The sequence below is a fragment of the Andrographis paniculata genome, unplaced genomic scaffold, assembly GCF_009805555.1.
Source record: "Andrographis paniculata isolate CXL003 unplaced genomic scaffold, ASM980555v1 Contig52END, whole genome shotgun sequence".
NCBI classification, from domain to species: domain Eukaryota; kingdom Viridiplantae; phylum Streptophyta; class Magnoliopsida; order Lamiales; family Acanthaceae; genus Andrographis; species Andrographis paniculata.
This window is the reverse complement of record NW_026137587.1, coordinates 8050441-8065183: the sequence shown is the minus strand read 5'-3', so window position 1 is coordinate 8065183 and position 14743 is coordinate 8050441. Positions and strand designations below refer to the sequence as shown.

Sequence of the window (14743 nt, the reverse complement as noted above, 5' to 3'; positions counted from 1 at the left end):
GTTTAAAAGACCTTTCTTTTTTTCTTTTTCTTTTTTTTTCCAGCGGTGAATAAAGTGTCTAAAAATAATCTTAACAGACAGTGAACTAATGGCCAAAAAAAAAAAAAAAAAAGTAAAAGTATTTTATGCCGATTTAAATCACAATGATTATTCATGTTCTATACATTGACAGGATAGGATGGTAACGATATATTCGCCTAAACATAAAAAATACAAGTAAAAGTCGTAGCTTTTACCAAATTCCCTTCATTTAATTTTAGAGCACACAGCGTTGCACACAGGTTTAAATACAGGCATATTCATTTTTATAATTACATATAAACCTGCCACTCACTTAAATAAATTAATGTAACATCGCTGCGCCTAAAGGCCTAAAATAAGAACGAGCACTAGCAGACAACAGGAGGAAGGAGATTCCCCCAACCAAAATAAAGAAGACAACAATGAATATATAATAAACAAATGGAAACAATATATATTTATTTCATAATAATAATAATCTGATTTAATTCTAACACCGTTGTAGACTTGTAGTAGTAGTCGCTGAGTAGAAGAATTATACCAATAGTAACTACAGCATCCCGCCAAGAGGTAGTACAACACAACTACTCGCACTGCATCTCTCCCTCCTCAAATCAATCAACCTAAATATTTATAATAGAGAGAGAGAGAGAGAGAGAGACGATTGATAGACTTGATAGAAGCAAGAAAATTTGACCTCCCAATATCGTCCTCATGCCTGCTCTTTTTTGCTTCCTTCCTTCAATTGCCGGTGGTGGAAAATTCACATTTCCCATACTCTGCAGATAATGAACATAGCAAAATAAATTTCTTCCTCCCTCACATATGCATGGTAGTTGGTAAATGGTAAAACAGTAAATGCAAAATGCAAAGAAACAATTAAAGAAATTGTGTATTGACGGCAAATGCGTCCAGATCCTGTCAGAAAAGGTGTGCCCCCGTCACGTGCCACACAAATTACCTGTCCAACACCCTCCTCCCCCCCCCCCCCCCCCCCCCCCCACTGTCCTCCCTCCCATCATTCAACAATTTATTATTCATATTCACCCCTACCCCCCACATGTTTGCCACAACCCCTTCCCCCCTCCACTACTATACTACTACACAACAATAAAATAAATACATTAATATAATCCAATGCTAATTCTAATTCGATATGCATAAATGGTTGATAAAGCGATAATGATAGAGTAAAATATGATGTAAAAATGTCCGAAGTAGGGTACTCACTGGGCTGTTCCGTGACGATGTAGGCGGCTCCGCCGAAGTAGCAAGTGCCGATGGCACGGCCCTTCTTCTGGTAGTAGCTATTGAAGGCGTATGACGCATGTGCCTCTACCGTGTTGGGATCGTAACACGTGGAACCTGGCTGGATCTGATGGCAATTAGCCCCTCCTTCCCCACACGCATAGTCTAGGCCTGCTTGCAGCTTTTCCTTCCCCGCGTCTGCTCTCGCCACGCACCAGCTCTGCCCGCTCGCCGTCGACACCCTCTGCTCGCCGCCGGGGATCGATGATCCCACGGAGTCTCCATATTTCTTCAGTCCCTCCGTCGTGAACGGAATGTCGTATACCTTCTTCTCGTCGGGGTAAAATAGCCCGAAGTTCCTCTCCGACGTAGGCCCGAACTTTTTGTTCTCGTTGAAGAGTGCGAAGAGGTAGACGGTCAGATTCTCGTGCGGGCGGAGGGGAGTGCCGCCTCCGGTGAGGACGCGGCGGACCAGACCGCCGTTGTAGGCGGCGGCATTCTCGATGCTTGCGCCGAGCTCGTTTTTGTCCCCCCTTGATGGCCATCCGGTTTCGCTGACGATGACCGGTACATCGTCGTATTTTACCGCCGACATTGCGGCGAAAACGGCGTCGATTTGAGCGTCGAAGAGGGAGAAGTATCTCAGGCCATTTCCGGCGTCGACGACGCCGGGATTCTGCCGGAAAAGCGCGTAATCGAGAGAGATAACATCAGCATTCGATTCGTAGGCGAAAAAGGGGTAGACATTCACCATCAGAGACGATTTGGTCCGCCTGAGGAACTCCAGCATGGGCTTGAAAACGGATTCGACCAAATCCGGCCGGAACGAGCCCGCTGAGGACGGGTAGGAGTTATGCAGGGCACTGAGCGCAATAGGCGACGAGACCTTCACCGTGCTATGTAGGTCGTACTTCATCAGCGCTTTATAGATGTTGTACATCGCCGGAATGAGGTACTTGGTAGTGTTATGAGTATCGACGAATACCTCATTCCCAACGGCGATGGCTTCGATGGCGGTGGATGGATGGTAAGCGGCGACATTCTTCTGTACCCAAGCGTAGGCGAAGGAAGGGCGCCCCGCTGTAGAGGAAAGTAGTTCGTTAGGGAGATTGACGGTGACCTTTATACCGGATCCGGCTAATGCCTTGAGAACCGCCGGATCGGAGTCGTAAACCTTGACACGGTCCAATCCCTGAGACCTCAACAGAGCAACCACCTTGGTTGCGGAAGGGAGGTTATTAGCTATTCTGCCATAGTTCACTCCAATGGAGCCACAATCTGCAGCAGCAAACACACAACAACAAAAAACAAGAGCGAATAAAGCGTTAAAGCTACATTTCCCGTAGAATTTTGGAAAAAAGCGAAAAAGCACAAGGCGGAATGGAATATCAGACAGATATCCTCCTCGACCACTTTGAAAATAGAAAACCACAAGTGGATATGCATTCCGTTCCAATTTCAGCATACAACAATAAGGAAAGCAACAGCAGGTTCGTATATGGCACAGAATGAATACCAGCTGGAGCAGCAAGGGAGAGGATGAAGGAGACAAGAGAGATGCAGAGGACGTCCATGAGCGCGAGCATTTGGGGCCGCCGGAGGATGGAGAAACTAGGGTTTGCCTCCAGTTGTTATGTACAGCGGCAGCGAGTGAGAGCAGACTGAGCAGTGGTGAGTGGTGACCAAAATGAGATGTATGGATACAACATATACTTATTTATACTGCCTGTGTGTGAGAGGAGAGGAGGGTTGTTGTGGGGCCCGCCAAGTTGGAGGAGCACCGAGCACCTGCACAGCACGTGGTCCCGGGCGATGTGGGTCCCACCCATGCGGGTCGACTCGACCGTTGAATGGGTGAGAGTACCGAGGGTCGCGATTAGGTTGTAGGTACACGTGGCATCATCTCAGGCTGCCGGGATTTATTATTTAACGTGTCTATTTTTCTTTTGACTACTGTCGTCGTGGTGCGGATTGTTACTTCGCAATGCCAGCCTGTGCAGCAGTAACTATTTCTATTTGTTTATGTTTTATAGAACCCTGAACTTCTAATTTATTCGCTCTTATTTTAAAAAATATATTTACTTCGTCCGTATATTTTTTTTTATTTGTTTTATGATATATTTTAAAGTATTTTTTTATTTTATTAAAAATAATTATTTTTTAAATCAAAATATTATTAATTTTATCTAAATTACAAATATATTATTATATAAATAATTATTTTTATATAAAATTAAAAAATAAAAATATTAAAAAAATTTTGCATGTTTTCATTAATTAATAAAATTTTATTATTTGTTAATTTATTACAAAATTCTAAATAATTCATTTGGATAGACGAAAGGAGTATTACTTAATAATAATGAATTATAATTTTTTATTTTATTATTTTTTATATGATTAATGATATTGATAATTTTAAATAAATTTAATATAGAAAATTAAAAAATTAGAATATATATTTAATTATTTTAAAAATTAAATTATAATAAAAATATATACAATATATATTATTTTTTTAATAACTATTTTTTAATAAATAATATTGTATATTAAATATTAATTTTTATAAAATAAAAATATATATATACTGAAAATCGTTCGCCTAGCGTGATTTGCCTGTCGGATCTAATTTGCAGGGTATTAGGTTCGGCCGGAGATTTATCCGCACTTTCGAGTAGCGATTGCAGATTCCAACGTTATCCTGAAATATTAATATTTTTATTATTTTTACAAACAATCAATATTTAATATAAAAAATTATTATATTATGTATATAATTTCTTATAACTCATGTAAAAGAAATATACAAAAACACTAAATATACAATTTCAAAAAATGACTTTTCCGTTGGTTTGTAGAATATTAAATTCAACCGAAAGCTTACCCATTGTGCACTTTCGGATAGCGGTGCGGATTCCCATATCATCCAAAAAAAAAAAAAATAGGTAGATTGTGAATGGATAAAAAGGGATATGGTAGAATCTACTCTCACAACCTCAACTTTTGTTTCCTCTCTAAAGATTTTTAAAAGATAGCTATACAAGGAATGTGAGACAACAATAAAAGTGGTCTGGAGAATCCTAGATAGAATATTATTTAAGTTTAATTTTTTTAAAAATATCATAACGCAAAATATTTAATTATAATCATGTTGTTAAAATATATATATATTGATAAATGGATCAAAATACATATGTAAAGAGGCTAACTTAAAAGTTTACATCACTTTTTCACTTTTTTTTTCCCCTCTTTCTTTGTGTTGGTCTTTAGTTGAAAAACAAGGAATTCAATAAAGATGGTAACATATTCCTTTCACAACCCCCCAAAAAAACAATTCTAAATAAAAATAATAAAAAGGATACACAAAAAAATAAATAAATAAATAAATTGTATGTATGATTTCAACTCATGAGTTGCTATGCTAAAAATAGAAACATGACCTCAAGCTACTAACTTAACAAATTGGGAAGATGAATAGATATGGACGGCCCAAAATGAATCAAAGAGATGGGCCCAAGGCCCAGCCCGTTATCAACTGAATCAAACTTAATATTTTTAATTAATATGGAAAAAAAATATTAGAGTCATCTGGTATTGTTTTTTTTTTTTTTTTTTTGCTAGGAACATGAAAATAATTTAGACAGCGTAATTTAATTCATAGTACATATAATTGAAATTATTAATTTGGGATGGGATATTTCAGATCAATTAATTATTTAATAGCAGAGTGTTGGGAATTAAGTGAAGCAATTGAAAGCTTCCACCTAATTAAATGTTGATTATTATGGATCATCATTACCTATTAATAAATAAATATATATATATATATATATATATGTAAACAAACACTATCATCAACACAGAATACGCAAATAAGCCTAAAAATTGACTTCACTTTAAAGTATCCAAATATTAAATTTTATTTATTCAAAATTGTTAAAAAAAATTTAAAATTATCACTATATATATTTTAAAAAGATGGGATCGGATTTTTACTCAATTTTTTTTTTTATCGTCTGTCGGTTTAGATCTGAAGGATCAGATATATTAAATAATGTGACACACACATATTGGAACCTTCATTGAATATACTGAATCCAATTAAAACAAATAATAGTTTTAAATTAAATATTGAACTTTAATTTCAGTTAGTTGGTAGAGTGGGTTTGTCTGATTTTATTTTTTATTATTTAAAAAATATAGTGTTGGAGCTGGGCGGGGTAAATAAACATTTAATAGGGGAAATTTGGTAGAATGAAAAACTGAGGGGAGGTAAATGGAAAAGAAGAAAACCTTAGGGGTGTCACTGTGAACGGTTGCCGTACCTGATTGCTTTTTGGACGGCAGCAAACAAATAACAATAATATTAATTTATATTAGAGAGATTGTTGAATATTGACTCACATTGCTAAATTTGGAATCTCCCCTAGTACTAGAGCTGGCAAAAATTGACCCGACACGATAATTCAACATGATTCGACACGAAATAATTGAGTTTGGATCAAATATTTCAACCCGATTATGTATACGGGTTCGTGGGTAAACATGTCGGGTTAAGGTTGAGGCTCTCAACTCGAATCCGATTATAATATATTAATATTGATTAATATATTCATTATAAATGTAAAATAATCATAATTTAATAATTTTCTCATAAATTAATTTAAACTAAGTTCAATTTTAAATAATTCAACATAATTTACGGGGTTAGAGTTGAGTAATTTAATCCGTTTAAAGTATTTAACTCGACACGAATCGACTCATTGTCAGCTCTACTTAGTACATAAGGGTAAAGGGCCACTCCACCTATTACCAATTGGTTTTAGGTTGGATGTCCGGATCCATTCTTTAACAAATATACAACTATACATACAAAACTCTATACATACATTTTTTTTCTCATAACAATAGATACTTTTCTAGTTTTGATATAAATACTTCATCCTTCCCACCTGAATTGAACCATTTGATTATTAACACAATATTTAAGATAACAATATTTAATTAATTAATAATAATTAGTTATAATATTATTATATTAATTTTTTATAATTAATAATATTTATAGTTTTAAAATAAATTTAATATATATGATTTAAAAATATATATGATAAAAATCATGACTAATTATATATATTATTAATTATACAAAAAAATAAATATATGATAAAATCATAACTAATTATTATTAACTAATTAAATATTTTTACTTACTGTATCTTTAATCAAATAGTTCAATTTCGGTGGAATGGAGGGGAATATATATACACAGACAAGAATCGGTGCGATTTAATCTCACTGTTTCTTTATATATCTCAGTGGATGAGAATTTTTTTGTCTGTTTCTAACAGGCCCGTTCATGACACGTCGGGACCCGGAGCGAAACTTAAAACAAAACCCTAACAAAAAAATTATTTGTTTAAAAGTTCTCTAATAGTTTTGGAACAAACTTAATTAAAAATAAATAAATTAAATAACAAAAAATCTAATTCTAAAAAGTTTACATTAACTCGACATTTGAATCAAATTTATTGAACTTATATATTTCTTTCATATTTAGCTTGATCACTATTTTTATTACTAAATTTTAATAAAAAAAAGCTATTTACACTGCATACCTACAAAATATAAATAAAAATACATAATATATTATGTAAAGTTACCCATCTTAACATTTTTACATGCAACATTATTGATAATATTGTCAACTACAGTAGTTTATAGCATTTATTTTCAACAGATAGCCTATGTAAATTATTAAATATTTCTTGTGACATAGTTAACTTTAAATAAATTTTCAATAAAGTTAATTTAGAGAATTTTTTTTTAACAGATGTTACTGTTATATAAATTGTTCATAAAATTTGATACGCAATTGAAACATTTAGGTAACAATAAGTTGTTTTAACGTATTCAAAGTATTTGAAAAAACAATACAATCGTTTTTAAGCTCATTATAATTTTAAGAATTTAAGTTTTTTAAAATTACATAAAAATCCAAAAATACTATTAAATTTATATAATTGTTTAAATATTTCGTTTAAGGATGCAATAGACATATTTATACACTAACTATAAAATAATTAATTTTAAATTATTATTATACTTTCATTTTTATTTTCATATTTACTTGTCACAATTCTTTTTTATTTTTATATATACATTTTTTTAATATAATATTTTCCCGTCCAGAAATTAATGTCTTACTTGTCCAATAATTATTGTTCTATTTTTATTTTTATACATGTAATTTACTTTTTTATCCTTACTTTATCTATTATTTTTTTTTTCTAGACAAATTCGTCAATTCACACCAAAAAAATCAATTAAAAAAAAAGTTTAAATATCAATTAGTACATTAAAAAATAAATAGTATAATATATATACACATACGTCAAAAGTCCTAAAATATTGGGCCCCTTCCTGGGCTGGCCCTGGGCGGTCGCCTCATGGCCCAGCCCAGGGACGGCCCTGGTTTCTAAACCCTAATTGCGAAGTATCGGTGCGGTGGAGAAAAGAAGGAAGGGCTTGCTGAAGGAGGGGGGAATTTTCGTTTCGTTGTCTATCTGGAACTGGAGTCGTTGTCATGGAGAGATCCGACGCCAAAGATTTCAATGATTTCGTCGACCCAATCGGCAGTTCATCTTCTGGTTGGTACCTCCTTACTCCTCCACCCTTGCCCTGTTTATTTTGTGTTTTATTACCTCTATTTGTATTAATTGTTGGCTTCGATCCGTTGCTATTTTATTTGTTTGTTTTTTGTTTTTTGTTTTTTATTTGTGAGGAGGGGATCTGCTGATTTTTCATTTTTCCCTGCGGTGAGATTGATTAGCTGGACATGGATGTAATTTTTCTGCTGACTTTCTGTGGATTGGTTTCTTGATTGTGTCACGCAGGTAGTGCAATGTTCGATGCATCTCGGTATGCGTTCTTTGCAAAGGACATAATGGATGAAGTAGAAATAGGGGGTTTGGAATATGAAGAACAGGGTGTTCCTGGATGTGCCGTCGACGAAGAGTTGAATGAGTACCATTTGTTCAAAAAAGATGAGGTTCAAATAAATGGTTCATGTTTTTGGAATTTATATATAGCATGGAAGTTTAGGGATTCTGCTGATACTGATCATTAATGTCACTTGGAGTTCATATATTTGTTTATGTCTGGATGTTTATAACTACAAGCACATCTTTCAACCATGTCGGAGTGACATGGTCATGATTGTCAGTATAATTGCATTTTACGATCAGTTATCTTCATGCTCCTAGTGTGTACCTGATGAATGATGATCTCTGACATATAATTTTGTTTTTACCAGGGCTCAGCATTAGGATCATTATCTGATATAGATGATCTAGCTACTACATTTGCCAAAGTAAGTTGCTCTGGACCTAATATTCTCACTTAATTTCTCACACATTCCCTTTTGAGCTGTTGCTCTCAGTTGGTTATACATTACTAGGTCATGAGAATTTTTTGCTTCTATTCAAATTTGATGTTGCGATGTTACAAGATCTCTATGAAAGTTATATACCAAGCATAAGCCATTTGCTTTTCTATGACACCATATGATACCTATGAAAGTTAAATGCTATGTTTCTGCAAGTGTGTTTTCAAACTGAAATAGATGGTACTTGTTTTTAATAAAATTAAATGGCATCAAGTCTCTTGGAGGATTTTAGCAATCTTTTTGCATGGCTTCTGCTTTCTACATGTGAAACATCACTGTGTTGTTCCGTTTAATTATTTCTCTTTTGTCCACCCCGCGCAGTTGAATAAAGTTGTTTCTGAACCAAGACATCCCGGAGTGATTGGAGATCGAGGATCTGGATCTTTCTCAAGGGAGAGTAAGTCATGTGATTTACTTTAATAAATTTCAGAATCATGATTGTATTGAAGCTATGTGTTCTGATGTGTTTAGTGATTGTTGCATTGTACACAGCATATATTACATAGTATCATAGTGGAGAGATCGATAATTTTCTTCTCAATGTTTTAGCTGTTATCTGTTAAGTTTGAATATTTGATTTCACATGGAATTGTGCATGTGTGAACGAGGAAGCTGCAAAAAGCTTGTAAATGACCTTTGCTAGCCATGTTAGGCGACTTTTGGTTGGAGTGTCCTAAAATTATAAGCTCCCTTTCATAACAAGTGATCTTACATAAATCTTCAAATATCCAAAGCTGTGATTGTTTTCCAAATGCTGGTGATATTGGAGATTAGCTTAATATGATGATTGAGTTCCATGCTTTCATTGACCTTGAAGATGCATTAACTGATTTTTGCCTTGATAGGCTTGACTGATAAATTCTTTTCGTCGCATTGTAGACCTCCCAAGTAATTCTTTTATGCTATAAATTAATTGAAAGCAGATTAAAGCAAGGTTACGTCAGTCTGCTACAAAGTTCAGATATGCTATGTTATTTTGAAATTTTCACATATTTTATGGAATAATCAATAAATTATTTGTTACTTCCGACAAATATATTGTTTTATTCTTACATATAAATACAAATACTAGTTTAGTATGATTCAGTTCTTTTTGTAATGGGTTTCAAATTAAAGTAATTCCACTTTCATAGTTTAGTTTTTACATATGCATACAAATACTAGTTTACTATGATAACAGAAGCTGCTCTTTGAAAAAGTTGATGCCCAACTATTTTAGTATTTATTCATAAAATGTTTTATGAACAACTCAAAAATGGCTAACCAGCTATATAGTTCATTTCACCAAACTAGTTGCTAAAGGCTGGATGTTAGTTTTAATCTTTAGAAGAAGATGTCCTTGGCAAAGTACCTTTATGAATTTAGAAGTAGTCCATCATCACTGGCTTTAAGCTATGAAGTGTTTTAACTGCGGTTGCATGCGTAGGCCTGAGTTGAGTACCCTAGAAATTCATGTTGTTGTGCACTAATTTCTTCAATTTTCTGATTAATAATGGATCTTACAGGTTCATCTGCTACAGAATGGACACGGGAGGCCGATCTTCCTGATTGGTTTGACCAGCACATGTCTGATTCGGAATGTTATGAAGAAAATAAGAGATGGTCATCACAGCCGCACATCTCTTCTGCGCTTCATCCCGGATCACAACCATTATACCGAACATCATCTTACCCACAGCAACCGCAGCAGCTGACACGATTTTCTAGTGAGCCTATCTTAGTCCCCAAATCATCTTTTGCTTCCTTCCCCCCACTGGGATCTCAACAAGTCGCTCTGAATAATTCTCATCTTAACCTATCATCTCTTTCGTGTGGATCTCAGTCACCTTTCTCCGCACAGAACAGCTCTCCTCTATCTAATTCCACTCTACATTTATCTGGTTTGCCCCATGGCTTCCGTTATGGTTCAAACTTGTCGCAGCTGACCTCACCTAACCTCTCTCAAAACTATCATCTTCAAAACCATTGGAATAGCCATGCTGGCCTTCTTCATGGGGATCAGTCCATCTTATTAGAAAACATACTACAGCATCAGTATCAAAATGGTTTATTACCTTCGCAGCTGATATCTCCCCAGCTGCAAAGACACCTCTCAGTGCAACCGAACTTGGCCCGTTTATCAGCTGTACAATCTCAAATATTTAATAGTGTTCCTTCATCAACACATCTTAGTAAATATAGACTGGCTGACAAGAGAGAGTCAAAACCTAAATCATCACAAAAAGGTAGACATTCTGTTCGGTTCTCCAATCAAGGGTCTGATGTTAGTAGCCACAGGAGCGACAGTTTGTCCCAGTTCAAGTCGAAGTACATGTCTTCTGAGGAAATAGAAGGCATTCTTAAATTGCAACATGCTGCAACCCATGGCAAGGACCCCTATGTATATGATTACTACCACCAGGCCAGCCTTGCTAAGAAATCTTCCGAAACAAGATCAGCAATTCGATTCTGCCCATCCAACCAGAAGGAGCAATCTTCCCGATCTCGTAATGCTCCAGAACCAAAGCCACATCTCCATGTTGATGGTCTTGGAAGGCTTTGTTTTTCTACAGTTCGAAGGCTCCGCCCTCTTCTTGAATTCGACCCTCCTCCCTCTGCTTGTGGAGATAGTAGTGCTGAACAGACATTATCTGATAAGTCTTTGGAACAGGAACCGATGTTTGCAGCAAGGATAACAATTGAGGATGGGCTGTATCTACTTCTGGATGTGGATGATATCGATCGGCTTTTGCAGTTTACTCAACCCCAAGATGGGGGAAGCCAGCTTAGGCAGAAGCGCCATGTTCTTTTAGAAGGCCTAGCTGCCTCCCTTCAGCTTGTTGACCCTCTTGGAAAAGGTGGGAACTCTGTTGGGCTGTCTAACAAAGATGATATTGTGTTTCTCCGCATAATTTCTGTTCCCAAAGGCCGGAAGCTAATCTCAAGGTTTCTTCAGCTTCTTCCACCAGGTAGCGAACTTGCTCGAATTGTTTGCATGGCTATCTTCCGCCATCTGAGATTTCTCTTTGGGGGGCTACCTTCTGATCCAGAAGCTGCAGATACTGTTAATGATCTTGCTAAAACTGTGTTTGTGTGCGTTAGCGGCATGGACCTTAATGCACTTAGTGCTTGTTTGGCTGCTGTTGTTTGTTCCTCGGAACAACCACCTCTTCGTCCACTTGGGAGCCATGCTGGAGATGGTGCCTCGTTTATCTTAAAATCTGTTTTAGAAAGAGCCACTCACTTGCTACGAGATCCTCATTCTACTAGCCAGTTTGGCATGGCTAATCCTGTTCTTTGGCAGGCATCATTCGATGCCTTCTTTGGTCTCCTGACGAAATACTGTGTGAGTAAATATGATAGTATACTGCAATCACTCATTACTCAAAGTCCTCAGAGCACGGAATTGCTTGGCTCAGAGGCTGCTAAGACTATCAGCAGGGAGATACCTGTGGAGCTTCTCCGTGCTAGTGTCCCGCACACTGATGAAAGCCAGAAGAAACTGTTAATGAATTTCGCTCAGCGATCCATGCCTGTTGCTGGGGTCAATACTCATGGTGGAAATTGTGGACAGGTAAATCCTGAATCAGTGAGAGGCTAGCTGAGAAGGCAACAAGTTGCATTGAAGCTATTTGTTGTACAATGATTTTTGCGGCATCTGCCCCTACGATGGTTGCTACGCTTGCTGATTCTGCTAATCTCAGCGCGAAGATGGAGTCATGGAGGATTGTATATTTTGGGTGGAATTTATTAAGTACAAGTGTGCATTTCTTGTAATCCAATGCCTATGGTCGGTAAATCCTTTGCTTGCTCTCTTCCCCACCCGTACTTGGATCCTTCCCTTTCTACTTTTTCTGCAGGAGTGTATATTCTGCCTGTTTCTCGAACGTAGTGTATCTTGCATAGCTCTTATGGAGTAGTTTTATTATACCATGAGAGCTTTATTTGACAATGTTGTACAGGGAGAGAGGACTATGGGGATCTTGTGTGTGTGTGTTTGTGATGTGGATTTGTACAGGTAGGTGAGCCATTGAGAGTGGAGATGCTTGTCTCTCCCCTTTTACTCATATGGCTTGGTGAAATAAACAATTGTTGTTCATGTGAAGAATTTAGAAAGTTGTCGTCGACCTTTAGCAACAGCAGCAGCCTCAGCAGAGAAAGATGAGGTTTGGAGTAGTGTGTCCAGGTTAATCTGGAATGACAGAGATTCTCAATTGTTGAATGATAGGTTCTTACTTCTCTACTTGTAGAACAAGTAAATAATAGCATGTTGTTTATTTGTCCAAGCTGTGTTTCTAATTAGGAATGTAATAGGAGTGGATATTTCTCACTTTGTATATGTAGTGTGGGATATCTGACAAACACAAACACAAACACAGGCAAAGTATATAAAAATGAAGTCTTTGCTTCAATATTTGGGCATTGCTGTATGCATCAAATGTTCAATAAAAAACCAAACACAAGCAAATTACATAAATATACATGCATTAGTTGTTCCTTTAACTTTTTCCCATGTATTCTAATCTTCTTATATTAGCTACCCTTTTCAAAGAAAAGAAAAAAAGTATATTAATCATCTTATACCAATAACAATAAGACATGGATTATTGATTTGAATATTTCGCTTGAATGAAACAAATTACTATGGCAAGAACACTTGTCCTCTATATTAACAACTAAACAATGTATTGAGCATTGCATTGCTCTCTCTCTCTTTCTCTGCCAAAATGTGTGGTATAATAGCCATGCCGTTTGTTTTTAATACTACTACAAAATACAAAGGACGTAGTTAAATAGCAGAAGCATGATATTGCAAAGAATTCCATGGAAGAAAAGCCTGTCATAATATAACCGGGCTCGACACTATGCCTTTGTCTCTCTCTCTCTCTCTGTGTCTAACCATCATCATATTCATTACTTAGTACCTCTATACATGGCAGTGCCTTGTAGTTTGTCATGGCACATCACTGTATGTCGATTACAACTCAGTCGTGGGGCTGGGAGCCTGATTCAGTTTCAGCCTGATCAGACTTGGTGTGGTCCTCTGTGGTAGAAGACGTTGGTGGCTCATCATCAGATGGGGAATCAGTGGGCACTTGATTTGTCACCATCGCTCTCAATCTCTACCTTGATTGGTTTCTCAATTTTCGGCTTTGGCTTCGGAATTCTGTTAACTTTGGTAACCTATATGCCAAGTGAATGTGACAGAATGAACATCATCAGGTAATGCAACTGTTGTGGAAATATCTCAAACTAGTCTACTGTTATGCAAGTGCTCATGAACAAGTGAACATTTCATCCCTTCTTATATACAAAGAACAACAGACAATTAATTACCTTTTCCTGGAGATCGAGAATCTTCCCGTATACTTCATCAGATTTAAATGCAGGTTTGCTATAATCAGAAGTCCTGTTGGAAGCAACATCCAAATTTTAGATGCAAAAATAGATTATAGTAGAACAATCCTGTTGAGCAGTTTAACATATCAAACAATTTGCCATGCTAATCTACATTTCTTCATCGAGCATTATCCATGTGACCTAATGGTATGTGCAATACAATCTACAAATACATGGTACATTACCCGCCAAGCCAGCTCAAACACTTGTCTTCAATGAACCATAACTAAAGAGCAAGGTTGTCACGGCGCTTTTTGCCGGAGCGGCGCCTATCGACCGCCATGGCGACAAAATGGCGAACACGGCGTACTATATATAATTTATATATATATTATGTGTTATAAGTAAATAATATTTACGGTATATTTTTTTTTATTTTGTTAAAAAAATTTTAGTTTGAATTTGGTATAAAAATAAAGTTTAATAAGATATTTTGTTAGAAGAAAAAATATACTCCCTCCGTCCCTTATCTATCTAAAAAGGAAAATTGATATTTTTTTATGAAACGCACCAAAATAAAAAAATTGATAGATTGTTAATGGAATAATTTCTTTTTAAAAAGAGGTTTGGTGCAAAAGAAACATATCCTAAATAATTCAACAAGAAATAATACATAATAATGCAATATGATGTTACTATGATAGT

At 35.9% G+C, this 14743-nt stretch overlaps 2 protein-coding genes across 2 annotated transcripts; one reads left to right on the top strand and one right to left on the bottom strand.

Annotated features, from left to right (window-relative positions):
- Positions 1-230: 230 nt before the first annotated feature.
- Positions 231-2942, bottom strand: LOC127254928 (glucan endo-1,3-beta-glucosidase 13-like). The gene is made up of 3 exons (XM_051280281.1): positions 2786-2942; positions 1252-2547; positions 231-800 (listed from the first exon to the last, which is right to left on the bottom strand). Exons 1-3 carry the CDS (start codon positions 2853-2855, stop codon positions 763-765), a joined length of 1404 nt encoding a protein of 467 aa, XP_051136238.1. The 5' UTR covers positions 2856-2942; the 3' UTR covers positions 231-762.
- A 4835-nt stretch (positions 2943-7777) lies between these two features.
- On the top strand, positions 7778-13110 carry LOC127254481 (protein PAT1 homolog 2-like). The gene is made up of 5 exons (XM_051279590.1): positions 7778-7922; positions 8169-8323; positions 8588-8644; positions 9041-9116; positions 10225-13110. The coding sequence occupies exons 1-5, from the start codon at positions 7859-7861 to the stop codon at positions 12297-12299; spliced, it is 2427 nt and encodes an 808-aa protein (XP_051135547.1). The 5' UTR covers positions 7778-7858; the 3' UTR covers positions 12300-13110.
- Positions 13111-14743: the final 1633 nt, after the last annotated feature.

Bases quoted from the DNA above. Each gene is read 5' to 3' on its own strand.
- LOC127254928 (XM_051280281.1), bottom strand. From the start codon at position 2,855: ATGCTCGCGCTCATGGACGTCCTCTGCATCTCTCTTGTCTCCTTCATC. The intron at 2,548-2,785 runs GTATTCATTCTG...TTGCTGCTGCAG, and splicing joins CTCCCTTGCTGCTCCAGCTG to ATTGTGGCTCCATTGGAGTG. The intron at 801-1,251 runs GTGAGTACCCTA...CATTATCTGCAG, and splicing joins CATCGTCACGGAACAGCCCA to AGTATGGGAAATGTGAATTT.
- LOC127254481 (XM_051279590.1), top strand. From the start codon at position 7,859: ATGGAGAGATCCGACGCCAAAGATTTCAATGATTTCGTCGACCCAATC. The intron at 8,324-8,587 runs GTTCAAATAAAT...TGTTTTTACCAG, and splicing joins ATTTGTTCAAAAAAGATGAG to GGCTCAGCATTAGGATCATT. The intron at 9,117-10,224 runs GTAAGTCATGTG...TGGATCTTACAG, and splicing joins TGGATCTTTCTCAAGGGAGA to GTTCATCTGCTACAGAATGG.